Genomic DNA, 19,621 nt, shown 5'->3' with positions numbered 1-19,621 from the left:
TTCCAATTTTACTTTAAATTGTATTTTATCCAATTACATTTTAAATTGTTTTTATCAGATTTTAGTAATAATTTGTGTCTAGAACGCTGCATTTTGATATGGCCCAAGGGCTAATTATTGATTAATTATTAGTTTACTTTATTGAACTAACTAATCAACTGTGACTCAGAACAAATGTTCTATTATCTTTTGGCACAGTCTTTGGTGGCTTTACAACCATGAGAACAGAAGAAACTCACTAGGCCTATTAGTGTTAGTATTTTTACAGTTACTTTCAAATATTTGTACCAATTGTTCTTGAATTTTCCTCAATGATTATGAGACTATCTTCTCAAACCTATGGTATATAGTTTGTATATCATAAAGTCATCTCTATTGCTGCATGGATTTTTAATTTATCAAAGATATAATTCTTAGCTAAAAGGAAAAAAATGTTCCAATCTAACAAAAAGTAACCCTCCTGTTAAGTAGATCACCTGCTGACAACATCCAGTATTTTTGCATATTCTTCACAAGAATTTGTAAAAGCTTTTCTCCTGGTGGCTATATTGTAAAATAGATCTTCAACCTATGGAGAGAAACAACAGAGTTTAATACAAAGAAAAAATTCAAAACCAAAGTAAGGGTTATAAGAATAGTATTTTATTATAAAGCACAAGAAAAGGAAATTCTGCCAAGCACGCAGGGTGTTCACCTAGTTTGTCTTGCTCCACTTAATCCTGCTCTGTCTTCTCTATTTGCCTTAATGTTTTTTAGGACCCCAGAATATTGTCTCTCTCTTCAAGGTCCAAAAAAATATTATTTGAATGCTGTCATGAAGCAGCATATCACTGTATTTAAATTCAGCTTCTGCTTTTATATGAAACTTCTACATTAATACAATATCAATTGCAATATACTATGAATATAAGATGATATAACCTAATTGAAAAATGTTTCTGGTTATGGTGTAATAAAAAGCAGATTTTTTTTCCAATAATATTTGACCAGTTTAATCCAAATTACACTCATTATGATAGCATTGCCTATCATAAAGAATAATGGATTAAAGTAGCTATACAATGTTTTTCTATTCAATTTCTGATTGTTATTACTTTTCAATATTTACAATAATCAATTTTGGCTGCAATATTTATATAATCTCATATGTTACAGTGCTTAAATATTTTAGTATCTATATACCTTCCTTCAAAATTACTAGCAAATATTGTTATATTCCTAAGATTTTTTCCAGAAAAGTTCTACAACTTATTTCTTTTTTTTTGTTGTTAAATATTTTTTATTGTTTTATATCACATATTCCATTTCTATGTTGAACAGTGTTTTCTAGGTGTCCAAAGTGTTAACATATAAACATCATCATCATAATCATTATAATCATATATACATAAACATATATGCGATATCAATCATTATTAAAAAGTATATTATCTTCCATTATAGTATCGATTATATAACCATCAAAATATTTACTCATCAGTTTTTCTTTCTCATGTAGTCCATATTTCATATAAATCCGCTTCTCTAACCTCAGTAACTGTCACTTAACCATTTATAGAATAGTTGCCATGTTATAAAATATTCCAAGTCTTCTTTTCCTTTGATTTTTAGGGTTAACCTATTCATTTCTCCACATTCCAGAATTTTTTCGGTCATCTGTAGAGGTTTCTGGATTTTTCCAGTTTTGTGCATATATAATCCTGGCTGCTGTCAGGACATGTAAAATTAAATATGTGTTACTCTTATTATAGTTTCCTGGAAGCATGCCCAACAAGAATGTCTCAGGTTTCAAATCTATTCAAATTATTTTGTTATAATTTCCAGCTACATGCGTATTTTCTTCCAGTATTTTTTTGCTTTGGGACACATCCACCACATATGATAATATGAGCCTGGTATCCAGTTGCATTTCTAATATTTAACAGATTTATTGTTATATATATTCGCTAAACTTGCAGGTGAATAATGCCATCTATAAAACATTTTATAGAGGTTTTCTTTATATGCTGTTGACATTGTGAGTTTATGATTTCTATCCCATAATTTCTGCCACCTGTCCAAATCTACTGTATAGCCAAAATTCTTAGCCCAAATTATCATAGTTTATTTTACTTGTTCTTCCTCCAATTAGTAATTTAATAAATAATGGTACCCTATTTCCCTGAAAATAAGACATCCCCAGATAATAAGCCCAATCGGGCTTTTGAGACATGCACTAAAATAAGCCCCCCCAAAAAATAAGCCCTCCCCGAAAATATTTAAACGCAGGCACAGCCGGTCCCCCTATTTCTTCTGGTTAGGGTTAGGGAGACAGAGCTGGAAATGAGGTAAGATGGCAAGGAGTCTTGCTCCATGCCCCAAAATAATAAGACCTCCCCGAAAATAAGGCCAAGCGCTTATTTCGGGGTTCAAAAAAATATAAGACCGGGTCTTATTTTCAGGGAAACATGGTATATCCTCTTAATTAATTTTCATCTGTTCCCATTAGAATCTGGTCTAGCTCATTTGGTTCATTATAAAACCCATACTCCTGCCTATCTTTTTCATACCTGATTGTATCTGCAACTGTGGCCACCATGATAGGTCAATCCCTAATCTTTTTAGTTTTTTTGTTTTTAGTTCTCCCTTTTCATTTAATATGTTCTTGTATCTTATAATTTTATCCATATTTATGACATTAGGATATATCCATGCCTTCATTATAGATAACCATACTGGCGCTTTCAAGCAGTGTTGTTCTTTGATCTTGGTCCATGCTAGCAGTAATGCATTTCTAATGTGATGGCTTTGGAAGTAGCTGTGTATCTTGCTCTTCTCGTACCATAAGAAGGCATGCCATCCCAATTGCAAATCATGACCTTCCAATGTTAATAGCCTTATATTCCTCAAATTAACCCATTTTTTCACCCACGAGTGCCGATGCTTGGTAATATAGTTCCCAAACTGGAAGACTGAAACCTCCTCTACTTTTAAAATCTTGTAACATTTTAACTTTTATGCTTGCCTTTTTTCCTTGTCATACAAATTTTAGTATCATCTTATTTAGGTCTTCAAAGTAATTTTTTCTCTAATTTTACTGGGATCGTCTGAAACAGGTATAATAATCTCAACAGAATATTCATCTTGATTGTGGCTATTCTACCTAATAGGGACAATTGTAGGCTTTGCCAATTTTCCAAATCCGTTTTAATTTGTGCTTTCAGTTAATTATCTTCTTTGAGAGTAGCACATCTTGCTGTTAATTGAACCCCTAGGTATTTGAAGTTCTTTACAATTTGCATGTTCATTGTTCTTGTAAATTCTCTCTTTTGTTCATCTGTAAAATTTTTAACCAATATTTTCATTTTTTCTTTATTTATTTTCAAACCTTCAACCGCCCAATATTCTTCTATCTTTGTGATTAGTTTAGATCTTGTTTCCTGTGGGTCTTCAAAAATAAACATCAAGTCATCGGGAAAGGCCTGTAACTTGTACTACTCTTTCTTAATTCTCATATCTTTTATTTCATTATTTTGTCTGACATTTCTGGCTAATACCTCTAAAGTCAGTATAAATAACAGTGAGGATAGGAGACAACCTTGCCTTGTGCCTTTTGTTATGTTGAAATTCTCAGTCATGTCACCATTCACAATCACCTTTGCTATTTGTCTACGGTATAGTATTTTAATCATGTTGGTAAATTTCTCTCCAAAGTCCATATATTTTAATTGCACAAACATAAACTGCCAACTCAAATTATCAAATGCTTTCTGTGCATCCAGAAAAATCATAGTCATCTGCTTTCCTGAATGTGTCTCATAGTATTCCAGTGTGTTCAGAATCATCCGCATGTTGTTTTTGATTTGCCTCTTAGGTAGGAAGCTATTCTGGTCTGTGTGTATGAAGTCATTTAAAAATCTTTTCAGTCTTTCTGCAATTATTAAGGCATAGATTTTGTAATCTACATTTAACAATAATATCGGTCTGTAATTTTTTAATTTGTAATAAATCAGAAACTTCTTTAGGTATCAATGTTATAATTGCCTCTATCCATGTTTTAGGGATCTTTGCTTCTGACAATACTTCATTGTAGATTTCAAGCATGGATGAACCTAAGATCTCTTGTAAGTGTTTATAAAATTCTGCCAGTAGGCCATCTGGTCCTGGTATCTTCTTGGTTTTTTGTCTTTTAATTGCTTCTGTTAACTCCATCATTGTAATTTTTTCATTCAACATTGGTTTTACTTTGTCCGGCACTTTGGGTAAGTTGACTTCTTCCATATATTGTTTAATTTTATCTTCTGGTATATTTTCTTTGCTATATAATTTTTTATAAAATTCTTTTATTATTATTATTTTTGTCTTCATTTTTGTGTCAAGTTGTACCTGTCTCGTCTCATAACTTTTGTATCAATTTCTTTTCTTTCTCTTTTTTGAGTCTGAATGCCAACCATCTCCCCGGATTATTTGCTTTTTCAAATAAGTTTTGTTTAGCTGCTTTGATTTTTTTGTACCAGTTCCTCTTTCTCTAAAATACTTAATTCATGTTTTACTAGTTCCATTTGGTTTTTGTCATTTCTTTTTTGCAGGTCTCTCTGTAATTCCGATTCCAGTCTTTTTATATTCTTCTTCTAATTCTTTTCGCCTTTTCTTCTTCTCTTTATTTTTCCTTCCTATATAGATTGCTAATCCCCTGAAATATGCCTTAGCAGTAACTCATACATTTTGTAGGGACGTTTCTCCATTTTTATTCTCTTTGAAAAAGAACTCCATTTCCTTCTCCATTTTCTTTATAAACTCTTTATCTTCCAATGCTGGCTGCTTTAATGTCCATCTTGGTTTTCTTGTTTGACCTTTCCATTTTACTTTTATTGGGTTATGGGCTGCCCAGATACTTGACTCCACATCTACTTCTTGTATATTCTCTTGCAGTTCCGGTGATATCGATGTCATGTCAATTCTCGACCATGATTTATGCATATTTGAATAAAAAGTATATTGTTTTTTCTCTGACTGTAATTCCCTCCAAGCATCTTTAATTCCTAGTTCCTCTGTCATTTTAAAAAGAGTCTTTGGTAAGGTTCTCCTAGCTTTTTTTTTTTTTTTTTTATTGAAAAGTTTTACAAAAAGTTTACATATTTCCCCCCCCCTTCCCTACCTCAACCTCCCCCCTCCCATTCCCAGAACAAATTACAGGGTATAAACTTCAACAATCATAATCAATCCTAATCTAAACAATTATGACATTTCACATCTCGTTTCTTCAATTCCCTAATTACCCGCCTAGCTTTATTACTTAAAGACACACTAAATATCTATATAATCATTCATAACCTATCTGCAATTTCTTATTCCGATATTTATTTTGAATATAATCTATCCACCTTCTCCAGTCTCTTAAATATCTTTCATTTGAATGATCCTTCAGGTACGCCGAGATTTTTGCCATTTCCGCTAGATTTATAACTTTCATTGTCCACTCTTGGATTGTAGGTAAATCTTGCTTCTTCCAATATTGTGCCACCAACAGTCTTGCTGCAGTTATTAAATTCAAAATCAATTTAGTCTCTATAACTGTACAATCCGTAACTATACCCAAAAGAAACAGCTGTGGTGTAAATTTCAACCTCTTTTTAAGAATATTTTGTAAAATCCACCAGATTTTAATCCAAAACGCTTTAACCTTTTTACATGTCCACCAGATGTGAAAATAAGTAGCATCCTCACAATTACATCTCCAACATTTTGGTTGTACATTCGGATACATACGAGATAACTTTTTTGGATCTAGATGCCATCTATAAAACATTTTATAAAAGTTCTCCCTTAAATTTTGCGCTTTGGTAAATTTCACATTTGTTACCCATATTTTCTCCCACGTTTCCATCATTATTGGCTGTTCAAAATTCTGCGCCCATTTTATCATACAGTCCTTAACTAGCTCTGTTTCTGAGTCCATCTCTATCAATATATTATACAATCTTTTTATATGCATTGGGCTTTGATCTCTAATTTGTTTAATTAAATTTTCATCACTTTGTATAACACCAGTTTTCTGGTCTTTTCTCCATCTGGCTTGTAATTGTACATATTGAAACCACGTTTGAATTATTTTCTCCTCTTTCAACACATTCACAGATTTTAATTTTAATATACCTCCCTCCATAATGAGAATATCTTTATACGTAATTACATCCTGTCTGCATTCTATACTCGTATTCTCTATTGCGTGTCCATATAGGTATTTTTTCATTTAACTTATATTGATATTTCTTCCAGACACGCAATAAAGCATTTCTCAGTATATGACTCTTAAATGCTCTGTCCACCCTTTTTTCATACACTAAATAAGCATGCCAACCATAGACCAGATCATACCCTTCAATATTCAATATCCTCCATTTGTTAAATTAATCCAATCACTAATTGCTGATAAAACAGCTGCTTCATAGTACAATTTTAAATTTGGCATTTTCAGTCCTCCTCTTTCTCGTATGTCCTGCATTATTTTCAATTTTATCCTTGGTTTCTTACCTTGCCATACGAACTTATTAATACCTTTCTGCCACCCTTCCAGGTTGGCATCCTTTTTTAGTATTGGTATCATTTGAAAGAGGAACAAAAACCTAGGCAACACATTCATTTTTATAACTGCTATTCTACCCAACAAGGACAATTGTAGTTTTTTCCAATTATCCATTTCAACTTGTATTTTATGCCATATCAATTCATAATTATACTTATACAATTTACCATTAGAAGATGCAATATAAACTCCTAAATACTTGACTTTTTTAACTATTTCACATCCCATTACCCTTTGTAACTCCTCTTTTTGATTAGCTGTCATATTTTTAACTATCATCTTTGTTTTTCCAATGTTTATCTTAAACCCAGATACTTGACCATACTGTTTTATTATATCAATCAAAACCTTTGCTGATTCCACTGGATGAGTTAAGGTCATAACCAAATCATCTGCAAATGCCCGTATCTTATATTCATAATCTCTAACTTTGATTCCCTTTATCCCATCTGCATTACGTATTTTATTTAACAGCAACTCCAAAGTTAATATAAATAATAATGGCGATAAGGGACATCCCTGCCTCGTGCCTTTTTCAATTTTAAAAGTTTCTGTCAAACTGCCATTAATAATTATCTGAGCTGTCTGTTCCTGATATATTGCTTTTATGGACTGCATAAAGCAATTTTTGATTTGTTTTGTTACTTCTATAGTCTAATTTTGCATCAACAATTGTGTTAAAGTCTCTCACAATACAGATGTTATCATATTTTATTTCTGTAATATTTTTGTGTAATTGTTCATAGAAAGCTTCTTGGTTAGTATGTGGTGCATATATTACTGTTAATAATATCCATTTATAATTCATCATTACTTCCACTATCAAAATTCTTCCCTCTTCATCCTTATAAATTTGTTTTGATTCTATGGATTCTTTGATATAGAGAGCCACCCCTCTTTTTTTCTGCTGTGCCAATGAGGCATATAGCTTCCCCATTTTAGGATTTTCCAATATTTTATAGTGGTCCTTTTTTATATGTACTTCCTGGAGACAGATCAGATCTAAGTTCAATTTTTTTAGTTTATTGAAAAAGATTTTCCTTTTCATTGCCAAATTCAATCCGTTAACATTGACTGACATTAAAGTAGTTTGTTCTCCCATCTTTTTAATATAGATTGGTCTAGCAGTTCTAGTGGTTCTTATTTCTCTCTTTTTTTGCTCTAGCTGCTTCCTGTTCTGCTCTTTCTTTTTGCTCCCTTTCATTCCCTTTTAGCTGTAATGATTTCTCTTCAACCAATACTTCTTGGCTCTTATCAACTATTTTCTCTCTTAGCCTTCTCTTCCTCCATTCCAAAGTGTTGTTTATCAAATTCAACGGCCTTATCTATTGAATCTAACCTGTATCTTTCTTCATGCCAAGTCACCAATAGGCCTTCAGGTATCAGCCACCTAAAATGTACATCATATTTGATCAATTTTCTTGCCAGAAATTGGTATTCTCTTTTTATGTCTAGCACTTTTCTCAGTATCTATTTTAGAATTGTTATTTCTTTTTCTTTATAAACCATTGGCTTTCCTCTAGCTTTTTAAAGTATTTCCATCTGGTCATTTTTTTCAGGAACCAAATGTGTACTTTTCTGGGGAGTCTATTCCTCCTTACATAGCCTGTAAGGACCCAAAAGTCTTCATCCATCTCTGATAATGCCTCCTCCATGCTCACTTCCAAGACTTCAGCCAACAAGTCTGCCATTTTATCCGGGAGGTCTTCTCCCTTCTCTTCTTCTATATTTTGAAATCTTAGGAAGAATTCAGCTTTTTCCATCTCCAGGGATATTATAGAGGCCTCCAGGCTCTTGTCCACCTGAGTTAATCTCTGGTCCACTTCTACCACCTTTTTCTCGGTTTGTTCTGATTTTTCCTTTACTTTTTAAATTCTTTCTTCATACTTTATCATTATTTGTTGGATATTTTCCACTTTATCATCCATTTTTTGTATTCTTTCATATAATTTGGACATTAACTCCTGTATTGATTGGAACACTGCTTTTGTTTCCGCCTGCATTGTGTTTCTTTCCTGCACCAGAAAATTATCCAAGTCCAAGCTGGACTTGGGGCAGCAGATGGTGTTGCTGAGGAGGGAGTCGAAGTAGTTTTCTTCATCTTTCAATATTAACACATAGAATATACAATAACTTCAGAACACACATCCAATATTCCACTATTCTCTCCCAGTTGTCACCCAACTGCAATAAGCTTTTTGTAACACTCTCACTACTAGATTCCTCTATCCATCTTATTCCCACTTCTGTCCAAATAGTCTATAATATATCAGTTCAAGAGTACTTTTAAGTATATTTTTTCACCCTTTTCTTTTTTACAACAATATTGTGTAGAAATTATGTAGAAATAGAATATAAATATGAATACTAATTAGTTTCCTAAAGTCCACAGGGTCCAAAATATGTCTGTCACAAATTTTATAAGGCAAACCAAAATATCTCTCACAAGTCGTCTTTAATCCACTTAGGCCCACATATGTTCCCAGCAATCTTTCACAGAGTGTCCCAAGAGTTCTTGTATAACTATTTTAGTTTCTTCTTTTCTTCTCCTTCTACAATTGTAATATCAAAAATTAATTCCATCAATGTAATTTATAATCCAGCCTGATTTGGCAAGTCTTTATAGTTTCCCAACTTCTAAGTTTTAGAAGTCTTAAAGGGAAGCAGAGGAAGGGGGGGGGGAGAGAAGTCCAAAGGTGTTTTATTCAAAATGTTTCCAATTGCAGCCTGCTTACTTATTATCTGCTAAAGCCAGAGAGCTGCTGATTTTGCACAGTCATAGCTCTTCCACTCTCTGCTCCAGCCCTCCAGACTAAAAAAGTTGCAGGTATCAGAAGATTGTTGTTTCATTTACTGTAATCATTTGCTATATGTAATCCATATCCTAAGGTCATGTCTATTCAGAAGTCCTTTCTCTCCTTAAACACTTTCTCTGCCAGCCGGTACCAGTAGATGGTGCATTTATTCTGTTTCCTCTATTTTAGTCCCGTCCTGTATTTTAAAGTTTTTCCTTTTTACAATCAAAGGGGACTACAAAGCTTCATCCCCCATAAAACCTTAGCTTCTTCTTTCTATCTCTTCCACATTTTTTTGTAACAAAATAGTAAACTTTTCTATGACTTCTTTATTAATGACTAAAAGCCTCTTCGCCACTAAGTTGGGAGGTGGAAAATTCTTTAGTCTCACTCTCAACTAAATTCAAATTGAGGGAGAGCAAAGTCTTTTCTTTTGAAGCAGAGGTCAGAAAAATCTCACCTAGAACAAACACACCGCTCGACAATCTTCTTCTTTTAACTTTCAGGTCTGGCTGCCGGGGCTTTTGACAGCTCATAATGGCCATCTATCACTCTTTGCCGGTCTAAGAGATTTTTCGCTGCTCCCACAGGGATTTGTGGACTCCCTGTGATTCGCAGTCTCCTCTCTTCTTCACAACCCCTACAGGGTGGCTAGGGTCTCTATGGGCAGGGGGATTTCAACGTTTTCCACAGAGCTCTGTGGAGTTCCATCGTATAGCCTTGGCTAGCTAGCCACACCCCTTTTTTTTCTCTACAACTTATTTCTGTTTACAGTTATCTTATGTCATATTGTTAGAGTTCAATATTGAAATGTATTAGATCATTTTCCACATTTTGTCTGCTATTTCAACTATTATCCTACACCAGATTTGCACTTACTATGAAATCTCACTATTATTCATAAAGTCTATCTTGAATTATGAGTAGAACAGCAGTTAATGAAATAAATACAGCACGCATTTTAACATTCTCTCATATTGGACCCTCCAGTATCACTGGCCTGCAGTGTTTGCACTAAAAATTTTAGGGTGACAACACTGTGACAGATAAACAGTGTGTGTATATGCATACATGCAAACGTGAAGGGAGAGAGAAGAAAGAGTGTGTCACTCTCAGTTAAGACACTATTACAAAGTCCACAAAGAACTGCATGCATTTTGTGTTTGAGATATTTTGTACTAGAAGAAATTACTCAGAAGTTAGATATTAATTCAAGTTTACCTGAACTATAAAAAGATCAGATTCTTATAAGGCAAGGGTGTCAAACTGGCGGGCTGTGGGTTGGATGTATCATAGGCAGGCCGCACCCATCCCAGTTCTGCGAAGGGGAAAAATGTCTCGATATGTCACAGGACACTAATGTGACGCAACGAGTTTGATACCTATTCTATAAGGGATCTGCAAATCACTCTTTTCAATATTATAATTTAAAAGGTTTGTTACTGAAAGGGGATACTCTTGTTATTACCCCTCCATGGGTTTTCAGCGATAACAGCTGCTTCAAAAAACATGTTTGAGGTTAACTACAGCATGTCCTCCACTCCCAGCTGTCTACTATGATGCATTCCTGCTGTGATAAACTACAATAAAGTTAGCACTGGAGTATAAAGATACTGGACAAGATGACTGCTCCAAAATTGTAAACATTAAAAATGGAAGTAACCTACTGTGATTTGAGTTCCTTGGTTTCCTGCACAAGGTTTTGGAACATTCTTCAGTTTTCCATCAGAGTAATTTGCCCTGATAGTAAAACAAAACAGAGTTATTCTCCAAGTTTCAAGAACAAATGGAAACCATACAACTTTCACTATTGTTACTTTCTAATCTTTAAGGCCAAAGAGCAGCAAAATTATCTCTTAGCAGGTTCATTACAAAAACAGAAAATGACTCCTTTATGAGCTAGTGTGAGTCACAAGCTCCTGGAGGAAAGCATAACAGATATAGCTATTTATCCTCAGATTAATTAAAATAATCATTTAAATGGGCTGGCAGGAAGCAGAATTCTTTAAAAGAAATTTGTATAATTGGCTCAGAGAATACAGATTAGCTATGGCTTGGACTACTTTAGAAAGTACCATAAAACTATTGTTACCAGTAGGCTTTACAAACAACAGCCTGAAAAGTTTAATCTAAATATTGCATGCTGCTCAAAGGAAATAAAACAGCTGAAAATAGTTGAAATGTTAAAGAATATTTTACTTTTTCAATCACTGCTAAACACTTCAATCACACTTTTCAGGACATGTGCAACTGCCATTTTTATTAATGCAATGTGCTCTTTCCAGGTCATATTTTTTTGTCCTCAGGTTGCTGTACTATGTACTGACAAATGCATAACAATGCAAAATGATGTGTTCTTAGCCAAGCACCCAGTACTATTTATTTATTTACTTATATAAAACATTGATATAGTTGCCTATCTTGGGAAGCCAACTCTGGGCAGCACCTTCCCAACTCTGGGAATTGCACCATGAAATTGGAAGCCAGTGCAGCTCACATAACAGATATGTTACCTGGGCCAACCTAGGAGTTCCCATTACTGTGCACACTGCTGCATTCTGGACCAGTAGAAGTTTGTGGGTGGTCTTCTAGGGCAATTCCATATACAGCATACTAAAGTAATCTATACTGGAGTTGACCAAGGAATGAATGACCATGAAAAAGGTCTCCTGGTGCAGAAAAGGACACAATTGGTGCACCAGGAAGAATCTGTGCAAAGGAATTGTAGATCCAGGATCTCCAAAATGCCACTAATGGCAGTCAGAGTCAAAGATAAAGAATTTGGGTGGGAGGTCCAGTCCCAAATATCTCATTTTGATAGTGACCAGATCTAGTATTAGTTTGTTTACTTTTGTCTACGTCAGCTGTATTGGAAGTTGGCTAGCATGTCATATTGTTGCTACGAACAATATGACATACTAGCCAACACATAGAGAAAATAACAAACTTCATTCCATCTATTTCTCTATGTACCAGCAATAATTGTAATTAGAAACCATTTAGGGAAAAAAAGGCTTTTTCCAAAGTCTTTCTTGGGCAAAGGCAAAGCAACTGAATAGGTGGGATATGAATCAGTAGATGGAGTTAACAGTTTCTTGGATTTTAAAGTCCAAGTCCAGGTATAGGTAGAGGTTGTTAGTCGCTGATAGAAATTTTTAATAAAATATATTGCTATTATGGTCACATACTCCTTTTACAGAGATTTAAAAAAACATATTCTTCCAATAATTGCTAGGTGTCCTGGCCATTCTGACACTGCTTATCTCCAGTGGCTGCTTAAAGACGAGCGGTCCAAAATTATAGCACAGGTAGTTAGATTCTGCGCAGCAGCACTGGGGATTCATCGGAAATACGTGTCTAATCCACCATATACAATGTGGCAAACCTGTTGCACTGCTTATTCCTTTCCCTTTTAGTATTAAACTGACTACAACCACAGTTTATGAATTGTAATTTTTGTATAGTTAGACAATGTATAATTGACAGAATGGATCTTATCATGGATTTTAGCTGTTATTTATTATTTTATACTAGAATTTTTAATTGTATATTTACTGAGTGCTTTTGTTTGTTCTGATCTCTGGTCTATGACTGTAATAAATTGAATTGAATATTGCTATTAGATTCCAAGTTGAACAGTTAATCGACTTCAGAAGAGCATATAAGCATGAAGCCAAATTCAAAAGCATGGCTTATTGTATCCTGTAACCCACAAGGAAATAGATCTCTACAACTGAGTTTCTATAGCAGTGAGAAACTATTGTTAAACCCTGAACTAGAAACATTCCTCTTCTGTCACAATGTAATTTTTGTCAGTTTTCAACTATTAACATTCTGTGCACACATTAGTTATGTTTGGAATCCTTTGTTTTACATTATTCTTTTTCTCAAGAGTCTCTTGGGTTTTCAATAATAGTATTGGTGCTGTTAATAAATTGTTTTATTCATTTTATTTAAATGCTAATATTCCTTAGTGCTTTAAAATCCGGCTCTTTCCCAAGCTTTAAGCTAGACTGTATGATTTGCCTCTTATTCAAAAACTGTATTTTTTTGCCCTCTCTGGATGCTCATCAATCTTTCCTTTGTCTATGTTGCTTTGAACTGTTTTTAATACTGTAAGCGGCCCAGAGTAACTATGGAGTCAGGCAGCTTTAGAACTTTGATAAATAAATTAATAGTCCAGAGTGATACAATTGACATATATGCAACATTTCCCTGGACTCCCCCTGCACTCCTCTAGATCTCTTTGAATTGTCTTCTATGTGCAGTAATCAGCTGAAGCAAAACCCTGGTCTGAGAGCCCAAGAACCGGCAGCTGCAGCTCTGAATGATGGAGGCAGAGCTGACAGAAGAAACAAGCTTCCCTGGCCTTTGTTGGCAGCTGGGCCTACTCATGTGGTCACTAATGCTGTGGCGTGTGGCAAGCTGCCATTGGGATTTTTTGAGCTTTAACTGGCGAGTGGGAGTTTGGAACTGTGTGAACTTCAGGACACATCATAGGACTATACCACTGCTACAATATTTAGTGCAGCATAGCAGGCCTTCTGGCTACTTCTCCGACTACTTTTTGCAATCTTCTGAATGTTCTGTAATCAAGCCTAGGAAGGCTGTTCGGGGAATTCTGGGACTGGAAGGGAAAGCTGAGTGAAAGGCAAGTGTGTTGGTCCCTCTACCCTGGGTGAGAGCTGGGGAAAGGTGGGGGCTCCCTGTTTGGGGGATGAGAGCGACTGGGCAGGGTGCTGTTTGTGCATTTGGTGGCTGTTTTATGAGTGTGTTGGGAGATAAGGGGGTGCTGCATGTGACCCCTCTGCAGCAATGAGGAAGGTGTGGTGTGAATTTGAGGGTGCTGAGAGCAAGTGCTATAGTGCCTGTACGGCTCACCTTGCCCCGACAGTTTGTCAATGGGACGAGGTTCCCTCTTTTTAAGGAAGAGTGTTAGTGATGGGGGATGGAATGGTTTTCAGGGAAGGCAGAAGAGAGCAGTCTATTTCAGTGATGTCAGGTAATGGGAGATACAGGAGGCAAGGGGGGGCCAAGCACAAAGAATGTGACCTCGATGTTTAGTACCGATCTCGTGTTCTGCCCCTTTGCACTCACCTCATTTACCTGGTCACCAGATCTGTGGTGGCCTTGATTTTAGGCTGCTGCTTTTAAATGTCAGATCAGCCTGCAATAAGGCTAGCCTTATTGCAGATTTGATCCCTGAAGAGAAGGCCAATCTGGTTTGTATAACTGAGACCTGGCAGGGCCCAGGAAAGGGAGGTGTTCCCCTCTTAGAAATGTGCAGTGGGTTATCGAGCATGGCACGTCTAGACCAGAGAATCTCTAGCAGCCTCCAGGAGCACTGCTCCACAAGTGCCCGACTGCGAGACCCTTTTTCTTAGGTTGGGCTCAAGGGATCAGGTGGGATTGCTGCTGCTGCTGTACCAGCCTTCCTATTGCGTGGCAGCTTCCATATCTAGGCTATTGGGAATGGGGCTGGCAGTGGAGTTCCCCTGGCTTATAATTCTGGGGGACTTCAACCTGCCATCCCTGGGGGTAGGGTCAGAGGTAGCCCAAGATTTCATGGAAACCATGACTTCCTTGTGCCTGTCCCAGGTCATCCAGGGCCCAACTAGGAATAGGGGTCACACACCCGATTTGGTGTTCTTGTCAGAGCAGTGCCTATGTGACCTGGAATTGGTGAATTTGTCCTTGGTCTCTGTCATTGTCAGATCACAGTCTGGTAGCTATGAAAAGCAGGACCTATTAGTTTGGTCCCGCAGAAAAGCAGGACCTATTAGTTTGGTCTGTCGACTAATGGACCCTGATGGGTTCCAGAAGGAGCTGGGAGTTATAACTGCAGATCTGCTGCGCAGTCCAGCCAAGTTCTTAGTCACTGTTTGGAAAAGGAAGGTGACTGAGGCTCTGGATAGAATTGCACCCATACAACCTCTCCTCACTCATAGACCTCTCTGCCCTCCATGATATACAGAGGAACTGAGAGGGATGAAATGGATGAAGAGATGTCTAGAGCGCCGCTGACGGAAGACAAGGGACAAACTTAATTGAACACGGGTAAGAGCTGCTATTACGGCTTACCTTGTGGTGATTCGTGCAGCAAAGTGTAAATACTTGTCTGCACTAATTGCATCTGCAGATAATCACCCAGTGACCCTCTTTAAGGTGAGCCTCGTCCTCCTGGGGAAGGAGGAGATTGAGGTCCACCTGAAGGAGCACGCTGAGGAATTTGCAGATTTTCTGGAAGACAAAATCACTCAACTTCGTTCTCAGTTATGCTGCTGTCATGATTGCTAGTCCGGTGGAAGCCCCCAAGGCAGGTTCTTGCCCTGTTATTTGTGAACGGTTTGACTCTGTTGCTCCTGGGGAAGTGGACAGGATCCTAGGGAGTATGTGCATAAGCACCTGTGTTTTAGATATATGTCCCTCCTGGCTTGTGAAAGCTTCCCGGGAGGTGACAGGTGCATAGACTCTGGCGGTGATTGTTTTCCTACAGGAGGGGGTAGTGCCCCAGCATTTTAAGGCGGCTGTGGTCTGCCCTCTTCTTAAGAAGCCATCGCTGGATTCCAGTTTGTTGGATAATTTCCAACCTGTCTCCAATCTTCCCTTTCAGGGGAAGGCTGTTGAGAAGGTGGTTGTGTGGCAGCTCCAGAGTTTCTGGGTGAAACTGATTATCTAGACCTATACCAGTCATGATTCAGGCCTGGATATGGGAAACCGCATTGGTTGCACTTTTAGATCATCTCTGTCAGGAACGGGATGGGGATAGTGCATCTATCCTTGCTCTACTTGACTTTTTGGCAGCTTTCGATACCAGCGACCATGGTATTTGTCTGCAACAGTTTCAGGAGATAGGAGTGGTAGGCCCTGTGCTATCCTGGTTCACTTCCTTCTTCTGCAGCCGCTCTCACGGTGTTGATAGGAGGGGAGAGATCCAGCCCTCACCCACTGCTTTGCAGGGTTCAGTACTCTACCCGCTCCTGTTCAACATTTATATGAATCCATTTGGTGAGATCATCCATCACCATGGACTGAGGTATCATCAATATGCTGAAGATATTCAGCTGTATGTCTCAGCCCATAGTGAGGTAAGTGATGCTGTGTCCTCCCTCTCGCAGCACCTGGAGGCTGTTAGGGGCTGGATGGGGAGCAACACGTTGAAACTGAACCCTAGCAAAACTGCATAGCTCTGGGTTTGGGGTTCTTTGGCCCAGGGAGAATTGCCACCTTTGGTTTTGGATGGGGGGCATACCCAAACAGACCCTGTGTGTAATCTGGGGTTTCTCCTGGATTTGGAAATCCTTTTTTTAAAAAAACAAGTTTTATTGGTTCCCCCCCCCAATATTCACCCATATCTTTTTTGAATAGAGTATTGGCCATATCTTATCATATACAATTAATCAAATTCAAATACATTTTACTCAATTACAGTTTTTGCCAAAATCTTTTTCCCCCTTTTTTTATCATCTCAATATTTCTATGCTTACTTACATAAACAACATCTTCATTTGCCCTTAAATTCTAATTATTGCTATTTATTCTTATTTGTTCTCTTTTATTCTTTAAACAATTCATTCTTTATCTTAATATCTTTATATTTGTTTGGGGGGCGTGGCCAGCATCGGGTGATACGATGTGGATTCTGGGGCTCCAGGAGAACACCGATATTCTACCCGATTTTGGGGATCCCCAGGGATCATAACTGTCTTGTGGAGACAGCGAAGAAAGAAGACGCTGGCTGGCATGGATAGGGAATTAGCAAGTTCCCTATCCATGAAGTGCCGGCATTAGTCTTCGACCTGTCGGCGAAGGAAGGCAGCCATTAAGGAGTTGTCACAAGCCAGAACGGCCACGATCAGAAAGAGGGGATTTCGGAGTGGTAATTGAACGGAGTATTGTTGCCGGGTTAGTAATTAGCCAACTCACAGGTAAAAAGGAAAAAACTTTTAACAGCTTTAAAGAAATTCCAGCGGAAATTGGCAGCTAATTAGCACTGGGGAACTTAAGCAGAGAGAGAGAAAAAAGGAACTTTAAAATCAAACCTTGATGACGGGCTTTGGAACCCCGAGAGATGGCATGCAGTAAAGAGGAGATTGAGGGATTTTTTAAATGGCTTTTTAATCAAAATTTTAAGGGGTTCAGGGACGACCAGAGTGGGTTTGGGGGGTAATCCACCAGGGTCAAGGCCGGGTCCGGCGGGGGGCTGCGGCATTAGGGTTGCAGGGTCGGATACTAGGGAGGGGGCTAGAAGTCGATCTAGTGAGGGCTGTTTAATTAGTATTGTGGGTGGGAGGGGCAGGTATGGTGGAAGCAGGGGGCCATATCATGTTTCGGGAATGCGCACTCGCTATCTTCGAGCGATTGCGCACACTCCGGTCCCCAAAGCTTTTCTCGTTCCCCAGGTAGCACAGAGCCTCAGGGCCTGGGCCGCCGGCTGATGTTGTGCAACGCCAGGTCGTGGTAAATAAAGCCCCCCTCATTCACGATCTTATTCAAGAGAAGGGAGCGGACCCGGCGGGTATCACGGAGACCTGGTTGGGCCCCGAAGGGGGGGTGCCCCTTGTTGAAATGTGCCCACCAGGTTTCCGGGCATTCCATCAGCCGAGAGCCCAGGGTAGGGGCGGGGGAGTGGGTGGCGGTTATTATTAAAGAAAGTCTATGTCCGAGGGAGACCACTGTACCTCAGATAGCCGGGTGTGAGTCCCTCCTCGTGAAGTGGGGCCGTGGGGTGCAGATGGGTCTGCTGATTACGTACTTGGCTCCCTGCTGCGTGGCAGCGGCCCTGCCTGAACTGCCTGATGTGATAGCCGGGGTGGCGGTTGATGCCCCCAGGCTTATGGTTATGGGGGATTTCAACCTGCCATGTGTTGGCGAAACGTCTATGGCGGCTCGGGAGTTCATGGCTTCCATGACGGCCTTGGACCTGACCCAACTAGTTGAAGGCCCTACTCACATGGGGGGGGGACACACTCTGGATCTGATTTTTGTCTCTGATCAGTGGCAGAGTGATCTGGAAATAGGGAATTTAGTCATCGAGCCCTTGTCATGGTCTGATCACTCTCTCCCTCGCATGGACTTTCGAACCGCTACACCTCGCCACAGGGAGACAGAACCGACCAGGCGCCTGATGGACCCGGATAGGTTCCTGACGGAGTTTGGGCCATTCCCTGAAGCTCTGGCTCACGGCATGACTGAACAACTGGTGGCCGCCTGGGATAGGGTGGCCGCCGAAGCTCTGGATCATGTCGTGCCTTTGCGGCCTCTGACCCAGTGCCGTTCTCAACTGGCTCCCTGGTTCTCCGAGGAGCTGAGAGATGAAGCGCCAGAAAAGACACCTGGAGACTGATTGGAGGGCCAGTCGCTCCGAATCTGACCGAACACTGGTGAGGTCTCATATTAAGATCTACCTAGTGGCGATAAAAGCGGTAAAATTTAATTATTTTTCTGCTCTTATCAGGTCTGCAGAGAATCGCCCAGCCACCCTGTTTAGGGTGACCCGCTCCCTCCTTCATCTGGGAGTGAGGGAAGACCCCTTGCAGGGCAGGGCTGAGGATTTTGTGCAATTCTTGCATGGCAAAGTCTCTCAGATTCGGAAAGGTCTGGACTCTGATTGGGTAGATCCGGATGGGGTGACGGAGGGGGGTCTTGAGAATGTTATCTGGGAGGGGTTTGACCTTGTGACTCCCGAGGATGTGGACAGGATTCTGGGAAGGCTTAGCGCTGCTACATGTTTATTGGATCCATGTCCCTCCTGATTGGTGCTGGCCTCCCGGGAGGTTACACGAGGCTGGCTCCAGGGGATTATTAATGCTTCTTTGAGTGAGGGCTACTTCCCCCCCTCTTTGAAAGAGGCAGTGGTGAGGCCTCTCCTCAAGAAGCCTTTCCCTGGACCCGGCTGAATTAGCTAATTATCGCCCAGTCTTCAACCTTCACTTTGTGGCGAAGGTTGTTGAGAGTGTGGTGGCGCGACAGCTTCCTGGATGAAGCTGATTATCTAGATCCGTTCCAGTCGGGCTTCAGGCCTGGGCACAGCACGGAAACGGCATTGGTCGCATTGGTTGATGATCTCTGGAGGGCTCGGGATAGGGGTTGCTCCTCTGTCCTGGTCCTATTAGATCTCTCAGCAGCTTTTAATACCATCGACCATAGTATCATGCTGCGATGATTGGAGAGGTTAGGAGTGGGGGGCACCGTGTTGCGGTGGTTCTCCTCCTTCCTCTCCAACCGTATGCAGTTTGTGTTGGCAGGGGGGCAGAGATCA

At 39.1% G+C, this 19,621-nt stretch overlaps 1 protein-coding gene across 14 annotated transcripts in view; it reads right to left on the bottom strand.

Annotated features, from left to right (window-relative positions):
• MLH1 (mutL homolog 1) overlaps positions 1-19,621 on the bottom strand; it is a 110,746-nt gene that overhangs the window by 74,125 nt on the left and 17,000 nt on the right. For all 14 annotated transcript variants that reach the window (XM_060686074.2, XM_060686070.2, XM_087892462.1 and 11 more), the window contains 2 exons: positions 11,028-11,100; positions 477-568 (listed from right to left, as the gene is read on the bottom strand). In XM_060686074.2, the coding sequence (XP_060542057.1) occupies positions 477-568; positions 11,028-11,100 (165 nt within the window). The remainder of the gene's footprint in view (positions 1-476; positions 569-11,027; positions 11,101-19,621) is intronic.

The sequence above is a fragment of the Pantherophis guttatus genome, chromosome 4, assembly GCF_059756535.1.
Source record: "Pantherophis guttatus breed Tessera chromosome 4, ASM5975653v1, whole genome shotgun sequence".
In the NCBI taxonomy this organism is placed as follows: domain Eukaryota; kingdom Metazoa; phylum Chordata; class Lepidosauria; order Squamata; family Colubridae; genus Pantherophis; species Pantherophis guttatus.
This window is presented reverse-complemented; position numbering and strand designations above follow the sequence as displayed.